The sequence below is a fragment of the Neoarius graeffei genome, chromosome 11, assembly GCF_027579695.1.
Source record: "Neoarius graeffei isolate fNeoGra1 chromosome 11, fNeoGra1.pri, whole genome shotgun sequence".
Lineage (NCBI taxonomy): Eukaryota > Metazoa > Chordata > Actinopteri > Siluriformes > Ariidae > Neoarius > Neoarius graeffei.
This window is the reverse complement of record NC_083579.1, coordinates 55,247,636-55,267,103: the sequence shown is the minus strand read 5'-3', so window position 1 is coordinate 55,267,103 and position 19,468 is coordinate 55,247,636. Positions and strand designations below refer to the sequence as shown.

General features: G+C 38.8%; 3 protein-coding genes across 6 annotated transcripts in view; 1 reads left to right on the top strand and 2 right to left on the bottom strand.

The window, feature by feature from the left end:
• Positions 1-2,634, bottom strand: part of tmem63c (transmembrane protein 63C) — a 68,433-nt gene extending 65,799 nt beyond the window's left edge. Inside the window, exon 1 of the mRNA XM_060933072.1 lies at positions 2,592-2,634. The gene's annotated coding sequence lies outside the window, so the exon portion shown is untranslated. The remainder of the gene's footprint in view (positions 1-2,591) is intronic.
• Positions 2,635-5,697: 3,063 nt separating this feature from the next.
• Positions 5,698-6,632, top strand: zdhhc22 (zinc finger DHHC-type palmitoyltransferase 22). The gene is made up of 2 exons (XM_060933071.1): positions 5,698-6,253; positions 6,346-6,632. Exons 1-2 carry the CDS (start codon positions 5,698-5,700, stop codon positions 6,630-6,632), a joined length of 843 nt encoding a protein of 280 aa, XP_060789054.1.
• Positions 6,633-13,022: 6,390 nt separating this feature from the next.
• Positions 13,023-19,468, bottom strand: part of pgfb (placental growth factor b) — a 41,497-nt gene continuing 35,051 nt past the window's right edge. Inside the window, exons 4-8 of one of the 4 annotated variants that reach the window (XM_060933068.1) lie at positions 16,648-16,844; positions 15,075-15,154; positions 14,912-14,941; positions 14,757-14,842; positions 13,023-14,644 (exon numbers count right to left, since the gene is read on the bottom strand). In XM_060933068.1, the coding sequence (XP_060789051.1) occupies positions 14,770-14,842; positions 14,912-14,941; positions 15,075-15,154; positions 16,648-16,844 (380 nt within the window). In that variant the 3' untranslated portion in view covers positions 13,023-14,644; positions 14,757-14,769. The remainder of the gene's footprint in view (positions 14,645-14,756; positions 14,843-14,911; positions 14,942-15,074; positions 15,155-16,647; positions 16,845-19,468) is intronic. The other 3 variants (XM_060933067.1, XM_060933070.1, XM_060933069.1) reach the window with 3 other exon arrangements.

Here is a 19,468-nt window from a genome sequence, read left to right as displayed (position 1 = left end):
AATCAAGACACATTCTGGACTATAAATCACTACATACTCTGTATAATGCACTCATACTTCCATATCTGAGCGACTGTGTGGAGATATGGGGTAATACCTACAAATTTAACCTGCAGCCATTATGCACATTACAAAAAAGAGCAATAAGAATCGTCAATAATACGGGATATCTTGAGCATACAAACGCATTATTCGTAAAAGCACACACTCTGAAATTCACTGATCTGGTTAAACACAAGACTGCACAAATTATGTATAAAGCAAGACATAACCTTCTTCCGGGTGAGGTACAAAATACGTTTATGGAAAGGCAGGGTGGGTATAACCTGAGAGGGGAAATGAATTTTAAGAGAGTAAATGTTAGAACAACTATGAAAAGTATGTGCATAACAGTCTGTGGGGTGAAATTGTGGAATGGTCTGGATCATGAACTCAAAAATAGCACCAACATAAAACTGTTTAAAAAATTATATAAAAACATGTTAATAAAAATATATGAGAATGAGGACAGGCAGACTATATAGGTTATGATGAAATTGAGAGTAAGTCTGTGACTGATCTTCTTGTATTTTGTGTATAGTTATAGGTAAGTGTATATGTATGTACTGTATAGATGTATTGTATGTGTGTATATATGCATAACATAAGTATCTGTATATATGATTTGATTTGGTCGATATTATACCATGTCGGTATGTCTTGGTATGTTGGTATGTTTTCTTTTTGTTTGTTGCTTTTGTTTTCTTTTGTATATATAGTTTATTATGGCGGAAAGTGACGTTTGATTAGCGGTGGTATAGAGGGTTAGGATTGGATAAGTTATTACTTCTTCCTAATCCTTTCTGAACATTATTATGTTACTGCCTTGTGGCTACGCTATTCTGTTTGTTTATGACGATGTTTTGATTATTGCATTTTTTATTTAATTTTTTTTAATTTTTTATATCTTTCTTCTTTATTGTTCAGAATAAAGTAATCAATCAATCAATCAATCAATCAATCAATCAATCAATCAATGATCTACATATAGCACAATCAATTTTCTCTAGGTTAAATCATTAATTATCTCTAGGTTAAATCGTTAATTTTCTCTAGGTTAAATCGCGGTTAATTAGAAAGGCAAGAAAAATCATAGTTGACCCCTCCCACCCAGCACACCATCTTTTTAATCTCCTCCCATCAGGAAGGAGATATAGAAGTTTGAGAACCTCAACATCACGGTTTAGGGATAGCACATATCCACTAGTCATCAGACATCTGAACCTTCTCTGACTGCCATGATATGTAGCACTCTATATGCATGGTATGCACTTTACCATTGGAACACTCTAAGATGCACTTTATCATGCAAATTTAAATGCAACTTAATTTTAGCCATTATTGCTGTCCAATGACTACTGGGTACCCCACTACTGTTTACTGTCTTTGTCTGTTTTACCCATGGCTGTCTGCCCTTAGGTATGTGTTCTGTTTTTTTTTTCATATGTATTTGATGTTGGGGATGTGCCAAAACAAATTCCTATCAACTGTGTTGACATGGCAATAAACTATTGAATCTTGTTACAGGAATCTGCCCTTATGCTTAAACGAATAAGCGCAAGTTATAGGAAATATGTTTATCCTTGCCGAGTGGATGGGCTTTGTCTATGATAAAGGCTGCAAATGTCACCCAGTCACAGTTGACTGAGACCCAAACTAAACACCAAACTCTGGCATTTAATTAAAAAGGGGGGGGGGGGGGGGGGGGGGGGCACAGAGACTTACTATAGCATTACTAGAGTACTTTTTGCAGGACAGGAAATGTGTAATTGCTTCATAAAGTTATCACAGAACAGGAAGATGCCATAATAATACCATTTCCCGTCCTATTACTACAAAAAAAATGTAATATGAGAAGAATCAAACAAATAATTCATGAGCGATTTATGTATGATTGATTTATTATGCAAGGTGTAGGAGGAGGTTATACGCCTTTGAGAAGATGCATTTGTAGGCTACTGGTGTTCTTCACCACAGGCCTACACATCTGAGAAGATGGATGTTCAAATCACTCTGTTCATCAAGATACACCAGACTAACAAACCACAAGTTCTCTGGGGACATTCAACTTTTCACTCACTAGCCTACTAGACACCTTAAAGAGCTCAGTCTCTCTGAACAACCCAGCTTCCACCGCAGCACAGCTTTCCAATCCAGACTCAAGCAAGATCTAGAAACCTTTGAAGATGTAAATAAACCAAATGTACCTTCACTGAATTAATGAGCGAGTTGATATTCAGTGCGCCTACGCAAACATTGAATTCCCTGCTATATATAGAAACACAGAGATGAAACGCAACCACAGTCTGCGCCTTTAAGCTCACAATGTAGAGCATATACAGTAAGTGCCGCAGCTGCTATATAAATACAAGTGATAAATCAATACGCCCACTTTCCACAGCCGTTCAACTTCATTACCACGCTATAATAAATAAACATTCTCCTTCCTCTATTCTGGTCGTGTGAAATCGTAGTAAAACCACACTTCACTGGGTTCTACATACATTACAGAGCTGTTTCTCTTTAATATTATAAACAATAGCATGGCTCACCTTTTTCAGTGTGTCATGTAGCCCAGTGCAGCTGATGTCCGGTGGTTAGTCGCTTCTGGCTGCCAGCATCAGCACCAAGGAACAAGGGGAGCGCCCATCTGCTTAGGGAGCGTCTGCAAAGTTACACCACTTTCACAAATTTAGGGACCTGCGTGATTTTTTTTTCTTATCCGAATGTGTTGGTTGCCACCATTAACGCTTTCTCTTTCTCGGGAAAAGTCTAATATTTGACTTCAGGCAGTTGGGACAAATATCCGAGGTATTAAACGTTAGCAGGAAAATACAGAACACAGGGACGCCCTTAAAATTCAGTCACGTCTATTTTGGATGTGTTTGCAGTCCATGCAAATAAATAAATAATCCGACTTTATGTGTTTACAAATACATACACTCTCAAACATATAGACTTATATATATATATATATATATATATATATATATATATATATATATATATATAGAGAGAGAGAGAGAGAGAGAGAGAGAGAGAGACATTATCTCACTGGTTTCAGAAACATGCATAGTGGCTATCAAGGGGTTAATTGTCCTTGCCTGCTCCCATCCGCTTGGTGTTTTGCTCCAGATAAGGTTGCCACACCAACAGGAGGTGCTACACTATCTGCACACAACGGAAATATGGTATGGCATAGCAGATGCACACATATCGTCTTGGCAACCGGTGTCTCCCCCCCCTTTTTTAACCCCCTGAATGAGTTATTTCTCTGTTTAATGCGCGCCTGAGACATGAGCTCCGGGACTGAAAAACAGCTCAACTGATAAAATCGTCAGTCACGGTAAAGATGATATGGACCAGAAATGGTTTTCCTTATGAAATCTTACATAATACGCAATGTAGAGATAGATATCCTAGTGTGTGTTGTCCTCCTGAAGCTATTGAAATGAATAGAATAGAATAGAATAGAATAGAATAGATGTAGCCTGTAGATTTCTGAGTTCCTGATGTGCTGTATTGTGACAGTACAGTACGGATCCATTTAAACGTGAATAGCCCTATTTTTTTTTTTTTTTTTTGCTGTGACAGGGAAACGTTGCCATATATTCTCATTGGCACGATTTCGGCCACAGATAAACAAAAATAACCCAAACTTGTCCTAATGGAAAATCCAAAATAACCTGTTAGGCTATTAGGCTTGTGTGAAACTGATTGATTATGTTCACAGCCCACATCATCATCATCATCATTATTATTATTAGGGCACTTGTGGCTCAACAGGTTAAGGCTCTGGGTTGATGGACAGGGGCTGAAGCCTTACCAACCCTATCAGCTCAACCAATCCACACCGACCCCCATATTGAAGTGAGATAAAGATGAAAGAGCAAGATTATCTCATCTCAGTATCTCTAGCCGCTTTATCCTGTTCTACAGGGTCGCAGGCAAGCTGGAGCCTATCCCAGCTGACTACGGGCGAAAAGCGGGGTACACCCTGGACAAGTCGCCAGGTCATCACAGGGCTGACACATAGACACAGACAACCATTCACACTCACATTCACACCTACGGTCAATTTAGAGTCACCAGTTAACCTAACCTGCATGTCTTTGGACTGTGGGGGAAACCGGAGCACCCGGAGGAAACCCACACGGACACGGGGAGAACATGCAAACTCCACACAGAAAGGCCCTCGTCGGCCACGGGGCTCGAACCTGGACCTTCTTGCTGTGAGGTGACAGCACTAACCACTACACCACCGTGCTGCCAGAGCAAGATTATTATTATTATTATTATTATTATATCCACCTTCACTGGATATGAGCAATCGCATGCTCTGATTGGCTACTCTACTACTAGGATATCAGCTCATAGACAAAAACCAAATGGTGGAGCGTGTTGCCGAACCAACCGAGGAGGAAATAAAAACTCTCCTCGAAAACAAAACTCCAAAAAAAAAAAGCACAACAAAATATGGAATAAAAGTATTTAATGGTAAGAATGTATTTTTTTTTCAAGAATTATTATTATCATCACATTTTTCACAAATTGCTACTGTCATTTCGCTGGTTTGTTTACATTCAAAGCAGAAATGGTTTTGTCGGACATCTCATCTCATTATCTCTAGCCGCTTTATCCTTCTACAGGGTCGCAGGCAAGCTGGAGCCTATCCCAGCTGACTACGGGCGAAAGGCGGGGTACACCCTAGACAAGTCGCCAGGTCATCACAGGGCTGACACATAGACACAGACAACCATTCACACTCACATTCACACCTATGGTCAATTTAGAGCCACCAGTTAACCTAACCTGCATGTCTTTGGACTGTGGGGGAAACCGGAGCACCCGGAGGAAACCCACGCGGACACGGGGAGAACATGCAAACTCCACACAGAAAGGCCCTCGCCGGCCCCGGGGCTCGAACCCAGGACCTTCTTGCTGTGAGGCGACAGTGCTAACCACTACACCACCGTGCCGCCCGGTTTTGTCGGACATTTTGTATAAAATTTTTATTTATCGAATTTGGAAAAATAATTACAATTAAATTGCTCTGTTTCTCAAAATTCAGTGAATGTGGATAGAATAAAAGAGTTATTCTATTCAATCTCGTCATACATGGCTTATAGCCGACTTGGTGCTACATGCCTCGTCAGCTATCAGCTCATGTACAACTCGATTTCGTGGAATAACTGTTTATTATTATTATTATTATTATTATTATTATTATAAGAAATTTAATCTCTTATGGGGAAATTAAAGTGTTACACACTCAGAAATAAAAATGCCAAACTGGACTTTTGTTGTTGTTGTTGTTGCTGAAGTGGTACCATCAAGGCTGCATATACTGTATCTTTTATCTAGGAAAGTCTATGTCATGTATCTTTAATTAGCTTTTAGTCTATTTGCCCTTAAGGTCCAATTATATACCTTATATTATTTTAAACATCTTCCCATGGTTCCACCCCGTCAGCAAGGACAACCTACTGTACACTGCAGTACCTTTATTTCTAAAAGTCAGAAATTTAGGAATTACTTGAATAAGTGAGACAAATGCATCACCATACTAGTTAATAAACTTTGAGAAAGTCTCAGCATTATTTAACTGCTATTGTGTAACTGTTATTGTGTATTCTGTTATCTCATCTAACCACAGGTATGATTGTCAGGATGCTGAAACTGCGAATGCTCAATGCTATTGCACCAGCCTACTTCTATACTGCCACAGCAGTCACCTTTGTTCTCCACTTCTTCCTTTTCATCCCCACTATTTTCCAAACCCAAAATGTTACACTAAGTTCCCTCATGCTGCTTCACATTACTGTTTTGCTATTTCTTATGCTCAATGCACTTGGGAATTACTCAATGACTGTATGGTTCCCAGCAGAGAGTGCCAATGAGAACATTATTCCAGTCTGTTCACCAGACTGTCCAGACAGAGTGGATGCTCACTACCTCCTTAATGGCCGGCACTTCTGCAAACTGTGTAAGAAAATCATTCTTAAACGGGATCACCACTGTTTCTTCACGGGAAACTGCATAGGGAACAGGAATATGCGCTACTTTATCATGTTCAGTATCTACACGTCCTGTACCTGTCTGTACTCTCTGGTGCTTGGGGTGGCCTATCTCACAGTAGAGTATGCCATCTCCTTTGAAAACCCTTTGACCTTCCTCACACTTTTGCCCCTCTCTACAGGTTACTTCTTCCTCGGTAAGTTGTTTTTATCTTCTCACAATGTGAAGAGATCTACTCCTAAACCATTGCCTGAAGCATCTTTAAAATTTTCCCTTCTTCTCATCTAGGTACCATTTCTGGCCTTCAATTCTTTCTGGTTATCATGCTCTATGTATGGTTAGGCATTGGTTTGGTGAGTGCTGGTTTCTGCTGCCAACAAATCTTGCTTGTGGCCCGTGGACAAACCTGGTGCCAGCTACAGAAAGGGCAGCTAGTGGAGAGCCGAGGAACATGGCGATCCAATTTGAGTGATGTATTTGGTTCCCGCTGGGTACTGGGCCTCTTTCTGCCAGTACAGACTGTGGAGACCACTCCAGGAAACTGGCAAAGTTATCATGAACACAAGCATGACTGACCATACTTATTAAGTGCATAGATATGAAGACTTAATAGGGCGTCTGCTGTTCAAAGTGATTTGCAAGGTGAAGAAATAATGCCATCGTTGTCGAGGTTAGGTGGCATTTCTCAAATAGAATTAATACAGCTATTGATGTTCATCAGTGTTATTCAAAATAAATGGTAATATTTTTTGTATTGAATTTCTAGAACAAGACCATAGTTTTGATTAGGAAATATCCATTAAAAAAAAACCCAACTAGAATTAATATGGGATTTATACCTGTTCTTATCAGCAACCATCACCATCAAAACCATAAATTAAAGCAGCACTCACATAATACTACACAACATGAAATTTGATGACCCTATGGCATCATTACACATTTTAAGTATTTAGAAAGTTACCTTAAACTTTTTGAGCATTAAAATAATCAAAGCAGTTGTTTTAGACGCATATTTGTACAAGATGTGACTACATGAGAGTAAGCTTTCATGCATTGTGTGCACCTCATGCATCGATTAGCAGTGTTAACAGCCCTCAAACATGTTGTACATATCATTTCACCTGCAGCTGTGCCTTAGTAATAACAGGTGATAATAATGATCACAGACACTTTTGTGCAACATTGCAGTGACCCAGGATAGAGGCTTGTGTTTTTAATCATTCAGTGCATGTTTTTACACTTTTAACCTTGTGAGTCATTTGGACCCTGCCCTTTCCGAGATAAAATTATGGAGTGAATGCATTCCAGCCATCCGTTTACATCCTAACTGGATCAGGTCTTCATGGAAGATTTAATTTACAGTCATTATGTGTCCAGGAACTGGAGAACTGTTTCCGAACTATTATTTTATTTATTTATTTATTTATTTATTTATTTATTTATTTAAAAGTACATTATTATGATAACTACTATAATTTTTTTCTGCATTGAGAAATGAATAGGAACGGTACATATTTACATGAGTGAGGAATCTGGACCTGCTAATGGACCTTGAAAGCTTAATGTTAACAGAATAATTGCAGCCTCCTCCATTTTTTTTGTCCCTTCCATTGTGCTTTTTTAAAAATATATATATATTTCATGTACAGTTTATTTTACTGATTTTTTTAATACTTACTGCTGCTCATTTAGTTTCGTCATTTCAAACCAATTATCCCGATGTTAAAAGCTATAATGTTTAATATTAGGTTGGTCATTTGTTTATTCATAATCCATGAAAATGTCAGTTGTAATGCCAATTTACTTTTTTCTTTTCAAAGTTTAGCGAAAACTTAAAGGGCTATAAACACTACTCAGTACTTCTGCTGTGAAATTTCTATCCAAGCAGAACATCTGAAATTAGTTGATGTTTTGGAAGCACAGTTGTTGGTTTTTTTTTCTGAGTTCCATCAATAAAAATGTGAGATAATGCTAAATTTGAGTATTACTGTTTATTTATAAGTAATTTACAGGTTAAATTGCCTCTTGTAGAAAGAAGTACAATATTCGAGTACACATTTGGCAACATCAAGTGATAGTGTCCCACCCACAATTACTGCCCCTGCTATTGCACTGCCTCACCCTGCCTTGCCGAAACTTGAAACATCAGTGTCTCTACTATTTCCCAGCATACAGCCCAATATTTAGACTTACTTATATATTCTTTTTTTAGTCCCTTATCTATGCCACTCATTTGAATTCCTAGAAGATTCGTCAGTTAGCAGAGACATAGTGGATGAGGTTGACCTCAGAATTCCTGAAGCAATAGCAACAAAAGTTACACAGGTAACTGCACAGAACAGGAAGAGAAGGTAAAGCAAAAGTAAGGACATCTAATACGCTGGTCCTGTAACCGTCAGTGTTCCTGATGAGTGACCACTATGACTCGGAAAACCTGAGCTGGTTACAGAGCTCATCTCCACCATGAAAATGGCTCATCAGAGGCTTGTCAGTTTGTTCTTACATACTTCCTGAATCTAAGCATTTTACCAAAGAAAGGTTCAGGGTAAAATTTAATTACAGCTCTTCCACTTGTCCACTTTATCAAGAACTTGCTGAATGAATGGAAACAGCCCGGAGGCTCAAGAACGTGGAATAACAGCTCAGATATATATGAGGGGCAACGAGGAACGTCTCTGTCTGCAGAACAGAACGAGAGGCCCTCAGTAGAACATTTGAAGTCTACCTCCTTGGCTCAACATCCCATTCAAGATCAGATGCACAGAATTATTTTGTTCAGAATCACTTCTCCTGCTTTACCTCCTCTTGTTGTTGGTACTTTTTGTAGCTTGAGGAACTTTTTGTGCTTCTTACGTCTCCTGGGTATCAGCAGTCTGTGAGAGATTTATTAAGCCATCAAATTCTGGCATGGCGGCAGGTTTTCTTTTTTGATGAAGACAATGTTGGCAGGCTCTGCTCATGCTATAGATCACTGAGGATTCAACAAGGTCACAAAGACATTTATACACAAAGTCTCTGTTAATAGCAGCCTCAGAACAACTGCAGGGAGCTTGGGAGTTAATAAAGCGATATATATGTATTTTTTGGTCTGACTCCCTGGAGGTGATGAAGGCATTGATGAATGAAATACCGCCTCAAGCCACTTTGAGTGTTTGGTAATAAGTTATGGCCTTGTTAAAGCCCCTTCTGTTTTCTCAGCATTTGTCAGTATATTCTGTTGCAGTGTATACAAGTTAGCATACATCCTACATCACTGCTGCCATCGCTGGAATAACACATCATCCAGGTGAGGGCAGTATTGTCCAGGCTTTCTTGGAGCCCAGATTGCATAATGAGGATAGTTCTATCACAATTGTTACATAATTTTAGCAAAATTAATTGAGTTTAATTTGGAATTATATGAGCTGATTGTAATTAATTGTGGTGATTACCATAAATCGGCACATTAGACAATCATTTGTCAATATGCATAAATAGAGTATGGATTCAGTAAACACAGCTTTCATTTTCAGTTGGTTTATTGAAATAATTTTACATTTGGCTGTACATTTTCTTTATGTTTCAGTTTTTCTCATTACTGTGTTTTTTAATCATTATTCTCAGTCAAAAACCGTGATCTATGAACAATTTGTAATTATATTTTGTCACGGAAAATGGCAACATTTAGGAAGGATGTATCTGTTGATGAAACTTGTCATAGATACATTAGATCTAGAGCCTATACTGGTTTGTTTGTTTGTTGAAGTAGAAGACATCTCATCTCATCTCATTATCTCTAGCCGCTTTATCCTGTTCTACAGGGTCGCAGGCAAGCTGGAGCCTATCCCAGCTGACTACAGGCGAAAGGCGGGGTACACCCTGGACAAGTCGCCAAGTCATCAGAGGGCTGACACATAGACACAGACAACCATTCACACTCACATTCACACCTACGGTCAATTTAGAGTCACCAGTTAACCTAACCTGCATGTCTTTGGACTGTGGGGGAAACCGGAGCACCCGGAGGAAACCCACGCGGACACGGGGAGAACATGCAACCTCCGCACAGAAAGGCCCTCGCTGGCCACGGGGCTCGAACCCGGACCTTCTTGCTTTGAGGCGACAGCGCTAACCACTACACCACCGTGCCGCCAGTAGAAGACATATAACAGAACATCCAATTAAATCTTTAATCACAATTATGTCCATGGCAACCATCGACCAAAATTTCACATTTCACATTTTGTCAAAAAAACTCATTTCCACAGATCTCTGTTACCTTTCTGTTATGAAAGGATAACTGATGGTAGATGGCCAAGTACACTTGGTGCTTAGTCAACTCTGAAAATGTACAGAGCTACTGGTATTATCAGCCCACCCATCTGCTTGAAGATCCTGTGGGAAATACATTAAGAAATACATTAGGCCAGTGCATCAGGCTGAGGACCTGTGGAGAGACCTTATCTTGAGTACACACATTACCTGTTAGCAAGCTTTCTGGACCATTCCACACACTGCTTCTCCTTGACACATTATTATTTATCACAATCTGAAAGAAGAGACATCATAGACATCTCCTGGACTATGTGTGTAGGCTGAAGTGATTACAGCCTGGAAGTTATGGCCTGCTATAGTCACACCCACAGTTTATATCTCAGTGCTGGAGAGCCTTCATGGATAATTCGGATGTTACCGCGAGTCTTATGTCCAGTCACCATTCCTCAGGCTAACAGCCAGAGACAGCAGCTGGACCAGGAGCTCAGCCAGTGCCTGGACAGCTACTGCAGTGAGGGACAAGTTGAGCTGTAGACACACAAAACTCATCTGTGTATGTATTCTCAGAGATCAGTGTACAAATGTCTCCATTATAGAGAAGAGAACTTGTATCACTCCCCTCTGCAGGCCATCAACAAATACCACAAGAATCCACTAAATATTGTTTCTACAAATAGTGTCAACCGCCAACTGCATAGCCTAAACGGCCATTTAACATTCCTGCTACAACTAATCATGCATCACATGACTGGAAAATTACAATAAGATGATGGCAACTCATAGAGCTTACATGCAAATATAATAGCAAATACTAGTGCATTTCAAACAGTTAGAATATCATGAAAAAGTTCATTGTTTTCGTAATTTAATTCAAAAAGGTAAAATTTTATATATTCTAAATTCATTAAATGTAAAGTGAAATATTTCAAGCCTTTTTTTTGTTTTAATTTTGATAAATATGGCTATAGCTCATGAAAATCAGAACTCCAGTATCTCAAATTTTTAGAATATTTCTTAATATCAACCAAAGAAGGATTTACAATACAGAAAATGTCCAACTTCAGAAGAGTATGTTCATTTACACAGTCAATATTTGGTTGGGGCTCCTTTACCACAAATTACTGCATCAGTGTGGTGTGGCATGGAGGCAATCAGCCTGTGGCACTGCTGAGGTGTTACTGAAGCCCAGGTTGCTTTGATAGCGGTCTTCAGCTTGTCTGTATTTTTGGGTCGAGTGTTTCTCGTCTTCCTCTTGACAATACCCCATAGACTCTCTATGGGGTTCAGGTCAGGAGAGTTGGCTGGTCAATCAAGAACAGTAATATCATGGTCAGCAAACCATTTGGTAGTAGTTTTGGCACTGTGGGAAGGTGCTCAGCCCTACTGGAAAAGGAAATCAGCATCTCCATAAAGCTGGTCAGCAGATGGAAGCATGAAGTGCTCTAACATCTCCCGGCTGATGGCTGGGTTGACTTTGGACTTGATAAAACACCGTGGACCAACACCAGCAGATGACATGGCACCCCAAATCATCATAGACTGTGGAAGCTTCACAATGGACTTCAAAGACCTTGGATTCTGTGCCTCTCCACTTTTCCTCCAGACTCTAGGACCTTGATTTCCAAATGAAATGCAAAAATTTACTTTCATCTGAAAAGAGGACTTTGGACCAGTGAGCAACAGTCCAGTTCTTTCTCTCCTTAGACCAAGTAAGAAGCTTTTCGCGTTGTCTCTGGTTCAAGAGTGGCTTGAGCTTAGGAATATGACATTTATAGCCCCTTTCTTGAAGGCAATCAACACAAGAAGCTCAACTTCATATCTTTGAACCACCGTGTAATATTCTTTATAGCAATAAGTCCACAAAAAATACAAGTAAATCAAAAGAATTTTAATTTTGAAGTGTTTTGGAAAACACTGAAAGCAACATTTTCAGAGTGAAGATTTTGGAAAATATGTCACTCAGGTCTGAGATGCCTTTCATATGAAAAATACGAGTTTTTCAACACGAGAAGATAAATTTAATATCTTCAAGCTGACGTGTGAGTTATCAACACATTCTCAAACAAAAAGTACCCAAATTTATCAAAACAATTCATTGCTATGTTACTCAATATCCCGGAGATAGTTCATAGATTGATTGTTTGTTTGTCTTGAGCTAATGCCGGCATTTCTCGATGGAGTTTCACCAAACTTGGCAAGTAGGTCCAGGGATGACCCAGAATTTTGCAGATATAAACAAAATTCATGTATGGGCCCCAGGGAGGTCCCTGGGGGGCACAATATCCACCCACCCCCTCCCTCAATGCCTTTCACGTTACATTTATCAACACAAACTCTCAACAAATCTTCACTAAACTTGGCACGTAGGTAAAGGAGATAGCCACAATTTGGCAGAACTCAGAAATTCCATATTTCGGCCATAAGGGATCCCTGGTGGGCCCCTGGGTGGTGGATGTTTGGATTTTTGTTTGTCTTGGGTTAACATCACAATTTCTTGACGGATCTTTACCAAATTTGACATGGAAGTCTGTGGGCAACCCAGCCCCCCCAGAACCTGGGCAACGCCTGGGTAACCTGCTAGTGTGTGTATATATATATATATATATATATATATATATATATATATATATATATATATATATATATACACACACAAAACACTATAAAGAACAACAACTTAATGTATCTCTTTATTAGCAGTGGCACGATAGCAATACATTATCAAGATCATATATAAATATGTACAATATACATGAAACTGAAAATAACTTTTAAAACTCTTGACCCATGATGGTAATAAAAATGAAAAAAAAATTGCTCTTATGTTCACACTCAGCAACACAATGAAAATGCTGCCAGTTTAAGTACAATACAATTCTATATCTGGTGATGTGCTAAAATCTGAGAAATGAAAGAATTTACACAATATTAATTTGATGAAAGATTGTTAAACTGATTTTGTCACTTTTGTATTTATAGGCCAAGTAGTCTTAGCAGCAGGTGTTGTTTATTTATTTATTATTATTATTACTACTACTTTATTTATTTATTGGGTTGAGACTCATGCTGTTGACCTGAACCCATCCTTTTATGAACCATTTTAATAGAAAAAAAATAATGTACTTTTATTTCAAACTTCAATTTATGTTGATTTACACTCGTCTTTCATATTGCAAAATCACAGACTCTTAAATTTATCGACTCTTCCATGAACTGTCATGATTTAAATCATATGTATGGTACAGCAGGTATCTTTATATTTAGAAAATGATAATATATTGACTTGCTTTCTCAATACCATTAGAGGTCACTAAATCAATGTACAAATCATATTAGAAGTCACTTTGAGCTCTAATGCAGTCCATGTGCACCCGTCTTTATGTGAACTTATTCAAGCTTGAAAATTTGGTTTGTGGAGTGAATGTTTGTAAGACAAGACAATCTTAGAGATGTTTGGCTGGAGCTCTGACAGCTAGAATGCCAAACCAACAGACAGTCTGCTAATGGTACAACCGTGTATAGGGTCATGGGGGACAGGGAGGAGACAGGGAGAGAAAACTCTTCACAGGGACTGGTATTTGTGAACAAGCAATATATTACTAAAAAGGGAGGAGTTGCTTGGTCTTTGTCCCAGCTTTAAATGCTTGCATAACCATCAGCTTTCAGTTACTGCATATTTAATTACATTTACTCAGAGAACTCATTAATACAAAGGTATTAATAATACAACTTATTGCTTATGTTGGTAAAAAAAACCATCAGAAATGATGATTGTTGGTTTTCTGGCAAAACCATCTGTCTTTGGTGATTAAATTTTTATTTGTAAAAAAAAAAAAAATCCCAATTTTACTCATGCCAAACTTCAGCAGAGTATTCAGTCAAAAACAACCCAACATGCTCTCTCTCTTCTGGTTTGCAAGCAATAAATAAAAATATGTGATGTGTCATAGATTGTGTGCATAATAATAATAATAATCATAATAATAATCATCATAATAATAATAATAATAATAGATTTTCTTTTACTTTATAAAGCCAGTGTCCTGTAGGCTCATGTTCTAGCTCTGACACTAGGTCTGGCCCATCACTGTTATGCTCCTCAGGAAATTTGTGAGACGCAAGTCTGAGGGTATCACCTCACAAAAGGTACTTCCTGTATATGAAATGTCCCCGGTGATCTCCCCATCACCATGACAACAGTGCATCTTGGATCTGGAGGTTGAGGTGACGCAGGATGCTGTAAGAGGCTGGCAGTACATTGAAGGGGCAGGCAGTACGAGATGGGCAGAGAACAGGAAGGAACTGCATTTACCTTCGAGGAGGCTGGCACCTGCAAGACATTTTGGTATGCAGGTCACTATCAGTGAACAGTACATGCTGAAAAAGCTTTGTTAGATCTGTTTCCAGTAAAAGAACTGATTTGGAAGAAAACGGTTCTGTACCCATCACAGTCTTTTACTCGCTGTTTCTCCTTTCTTTTTCTTCCCCTCCCTCTTGGCTTCCACCTACAAGGAAAAAAAGATCAACTCTGATTTTGAAATAAATCATGAAACTGCAGTTAATATTATTTATAATAAAGTGTTGCCAGGAAAATTACCTGTCATGTTTTGGTGTACGCTTTCTTAGTCTGATCATCACACCACATAAGAACAGAGACACAATTAGTTACTAGTGTTAGGCTCTCATGTTTATGTTAGCTGATGAGAACACATGAATAATAAAACAGAACAAACCACAGTAGGTGCTTATTTTGTCCTTACCTACATTCACAGCTTTTATGCTCCACAAAACTCATCTCCACATACTCCTGTCCCTGCTCCGCTGGCTTCAGCTTTAATAACTGCATACAAATATACAACAGTTACTTATGTCTTATATTGCAAAACCTCTGACTGGCCAACATTGTGGCTCAAATGTTAAATGTTGTCCACTACAAAAAACGACATATTAGCAAGTGAGAATAGCTTAAATATAGTCAAACTGATCTAGTATTTCCTATTATAAGATTATAATACACCAAATATATGATTATTAAACTTATTTCTAGATTTTTTTCTACTAATTTTGAGTGTGAAATAGCCTACTTCTATTCGGATATAATTTTGATCATTTCATTGTATCAAAAAACTAAATTATCTGGAAATATATTAAGAAAAATTAAAGCTTGAAATTAGTACAAATGCCTAGAAATAGGTTTAATAATCTTCGATTTGGTTTATAGGAAATAATACATTACACTGATATCTCATCAGCTAATATTCTTTAGTTATTAAGTAATAAATAAAGCAGTGGCCTAACGGTTTGAGAAGCAGCTTTGGGACCTAAAAGGTCACTGGTTTGATTCCCTGGACAAGCAGGAACAGCTGAAGTGGCCTTGAGGAAGGCACTTAACCCCCAACTGCTCCCCAGGCTGCTCTGGGTAGGTTGTATGTCGCTCTGGATAAGAGCGTCTGCTAAATGCCATTAATGTAATGTAATGTATGTACCAATCTAAAATAACGGGTTGATATTAGAAGAGATACTCAAGAGGATCCAATCCATTGACTGCTGTGAATGCATATAATATGTACTGATGATCATGTGAACACAGGACATACACTATCACCAGCACAAAGGTGATGTTTTGCATAATTTGGCAACAGATGCACACAAAGAGTCACATGGTTACTAAGGGGATGACAGTACTGGCTGATAATCTGTGATCTGATTTCAATACAATACACATATCCACTGAGAGCTCTCATATGAGTAGCGTAGGACAATAGATAAACTTATGAGATAAACAAAGTAGGTCAGAACAAGTTAAAAAAAAAAGTCTTCAAGAAAACCTTGTTGCAATACACATCATCTGGACTCAGTGAGCCTAAGTAACTTCACAGACCTGTCTGTGACGCCACATAAAAAAACTGCTAATTGATAGAACATGCCTATTTTGAAGAAAGAAAAACTGGTCATGTGCAGCTGTCATAAGCAGCGTGATCTGCTTTGATCTGTGCTGCGTGTTTTGAAATGGAAACATGGCAGACTTCTGCCTGCAATTACTGCATTCAGCTTGTCAGCAGCTTTCCATTTCACAGGCATCATTTCCTAAAAATACTTTCATTCATCTGTGGACTATTTAGGATTTTCTACTAGTAAAGGCGTCCTACCTTAAAAGTTAGCTGGATACACTGGATGGTATTAAATCATTTATTTTACTATAATACGTTTACGTGCTGAATTAAATACACTTCACTTCAGCTGGCTACATGCAGTGTATTTACTTAGTTGCTGTCACTGTTAGTGACCACTGGCAGTGATAGTCCACTTCACTGTTACTGTTCTAGTACGTACTTGCATAGTGACGTTCGAGGTTAGCGTGGGGTGGCACTCAAGGTTCTCGTCTCCGCAGCAACCAGCACACCGGACCAGTGGCACGCAGGAAGGGCTGTAGATGTGCTCCACCTCCCCAGGATACTCCTGCACTACATCCACCAGTGTCTCGATGGTGCGGCAGAAGCTCCGTCCCCACACCTCCTGAAACAGGATTACTGCAACAAGGGCAAACAAAAGACGGGAGAATGCAGGCATTATATTCCAATGCCTTACAAAGATTTGTGTTTTTCCTCTTCTAATACGCTATTAATCCATGAAATCCCTGTTAATCAGCCAGTAGGTTAAATAAGCTGTTAAATAAACCTTTAATCTCTCAATTTATTTTTTATCTTCAAGCATATTATTCTGTAACTAATATGAATTGTTAAATGAAACTAGTAACCAGTTTGAAACTTTGGCATGACAACTCGCTTCGTTTCTCTAACACAGGTGGTTGTGGAGATTCTGAGACCTGCAGGCAGCTAGAGGCACATGGCACGATTAGCAGATCACTGAAAGCTGTAGTCACTACACTATGCACAATTGCACAATAAACATGGGCTTCGTTAGCTTGGTCTCAAATGTGTGGTCACAGTGCCTCAGTTTGGCCACCTTTCATACAAACAGCAGCATCTTTCCCAACATTCTCATCTAGCCTGCGTTCTTTCATGGGGCCCTGTGTAGCTACACATTAAGCTAGTTACATTCATGAGCACTGGCCTATAAGCAGGCAGGAATTCCAGATGAGGAGGATTACTCTTCACTGAGCTTTAGCACGCTCTGCACAACTTTGGCCTTTGTGTAATTATAGTCCGTTTTTAGCAAGTTTAAAGTAGCTTATGTTTCTGTGCCACTTTTCGCTAAAAGAAAAAGTGCAAAAAAGTTGTTTTGCTTTTGTTTTTTTCTACAAGACATAAAAGTCTCAGTAGAACTGAAAATGGAAGAAAAGGTCAACAGAACATCTCCGGGGCTGTATCAGCTCCGACAGCTCAGGGGTTTTTTGTTTGTTTGTTTTGGTTTGGTTTTTTTTACAGCAAAAAATAAAATGATAATAAGAAAGTGTTTAAAAAAAGACTATACAATTAACAACAGGGCACATGAAAAAAAATCTGGAAAGGAATGAATAGTAATACTAACTTTAGAGTTCATGTCAGCTGCAGCTCTGACTAACCATATACAGTGCTGAGCGTAAATGAGTGCACCCACTTTGAAAAGTAACATTTTAAACAATATCTCAGTGAACACAAACAATTTCCAAAATGTTGACAAGACGAAGTTTAAGATAACATCTGTTTAACTTATAACGGGAAAAAAGTAAGGTTAATAATATAAACTTAGATTACACATTTTTCAGTTTTACTCAAATTAGGGTGGTGCAAAAATGAGTACACCCCACAACAAAAACTACTACATCTAGTACTTTGTATGGCCTCCATGATTTTTAATGACAACACCAAGTATTCTAGGCATGGAATGAACAAGTTGGTGACATTTTGCAGCATCAATCTTTTTCCATTCTTCAACAATGACCTCTTTTAGTGACTGGATGCTGGATGGAGAGTGATGCTCAACTTGTCTCTTCAGAATTCCCCATAGGTGTTCGATTGGGTTCAGATCAGGAGACATACTTGGCCACTGAATCACTTTCACCCGGTTCTTCTTCAGAAATCCAACAGTGGCCTTAGATGTGTGTTTAGTCATGTTGGAAAAGTGCACGACGACCAAGGGCACGGAGTGATGGTAGCATCTTCTCTTTCAGTATAGAGCAAGACGTCTGTGAATTCATGATGCCATCAATGAAATGCAGCTCCGCGACACCAGCAGCACTCATGCAGCCCCACATAAGGACACCGCCACCACCATGTTTCACTGTAGGCACCAGGCATTTTTCTTTGTATTCCTCACCTTTGCAACGCCATACAGTTTTGAAGCCATCAGTTCCAAAAACATTTATCTTGGTCTGATCACTCCAGAGTATAGAGTCCCAGTAGTCTTCATCTTTGTCAGCATGGGCCCTGGCAAACTCTAGGCGGGCTTTTTTGTGCCTGGGCTTTAGGAGAGGCTTCTTTCATGGACGGCATCCATGCATGCCATTCCTCTGCAGTGTACGCCGTATTGTGTCACGGGAAATAGTCACCCCAGTTTGGCTTTCTACTTCTTTAGATAACTGCAGTGAACTTGCATGCTGATTTTCTTCAACCCTTCTCAGCAGAAGACGCTCCTGTCGAGGTGTTAACTTCTGTGGACAACCTGGACGTCTCTGTGAGATGGTTGCAGTTCCATCTTGCTTAAATTTTTGTACCACTTTTGCTACAGTATTCTGACTGATAAGTAAAGCTTTGCTGATCTTCTTGTAGCCTTCACCTTTGTGGTGGAAAGAAATAATTTTCTTTGGTGAATTCTGAAGAGACAAGTTGAGCATCACTCTCCATCCAGCATCCAGTCACTAAAAGAGGTCATTGTTGAAGAATAGAAAAAGATTGATGCTGCAAAATGTCGCCAACTTGTTCATTCCATGCCTAGAAGACTTGGTGCTGTCATTAAAAATCATGGAGGCCATACAAAGTACTAGATGTAGTACGTAGTTTTTGTTGTGGGGTGTACTCATTTTTGCACCACCCTAATTTGAGTAAAACTGAAAAATGTGTAATCTAAGTTATATTATTAACCTTACTTTCACGTTATAAGTTAAACAGATGTTATATTAAACTTTGTCTTCTCAACATTTTGGAAATTGTTTGTGTTCATTGAGATATTGTTTAAAATTGTACTTTTCAAAGGGGGTGTACTCATTTACGTT

Coding starts and splice junctions, on each gene's coding strand:
- zdhhc22 (XM_060933071.1), top strand. CDS start 5,698: ATGATTGTCAGGATGCTGAAACTGCGAATGCTCAATGCTATTGCACCA. Junction 6,254..6,345: donor TACAGGTTACTTCTTCCTCG/GTAAGTTGTTTT, acceptor CTTCTCATCTAG/GTACCATTTCTGGCCTTCAA.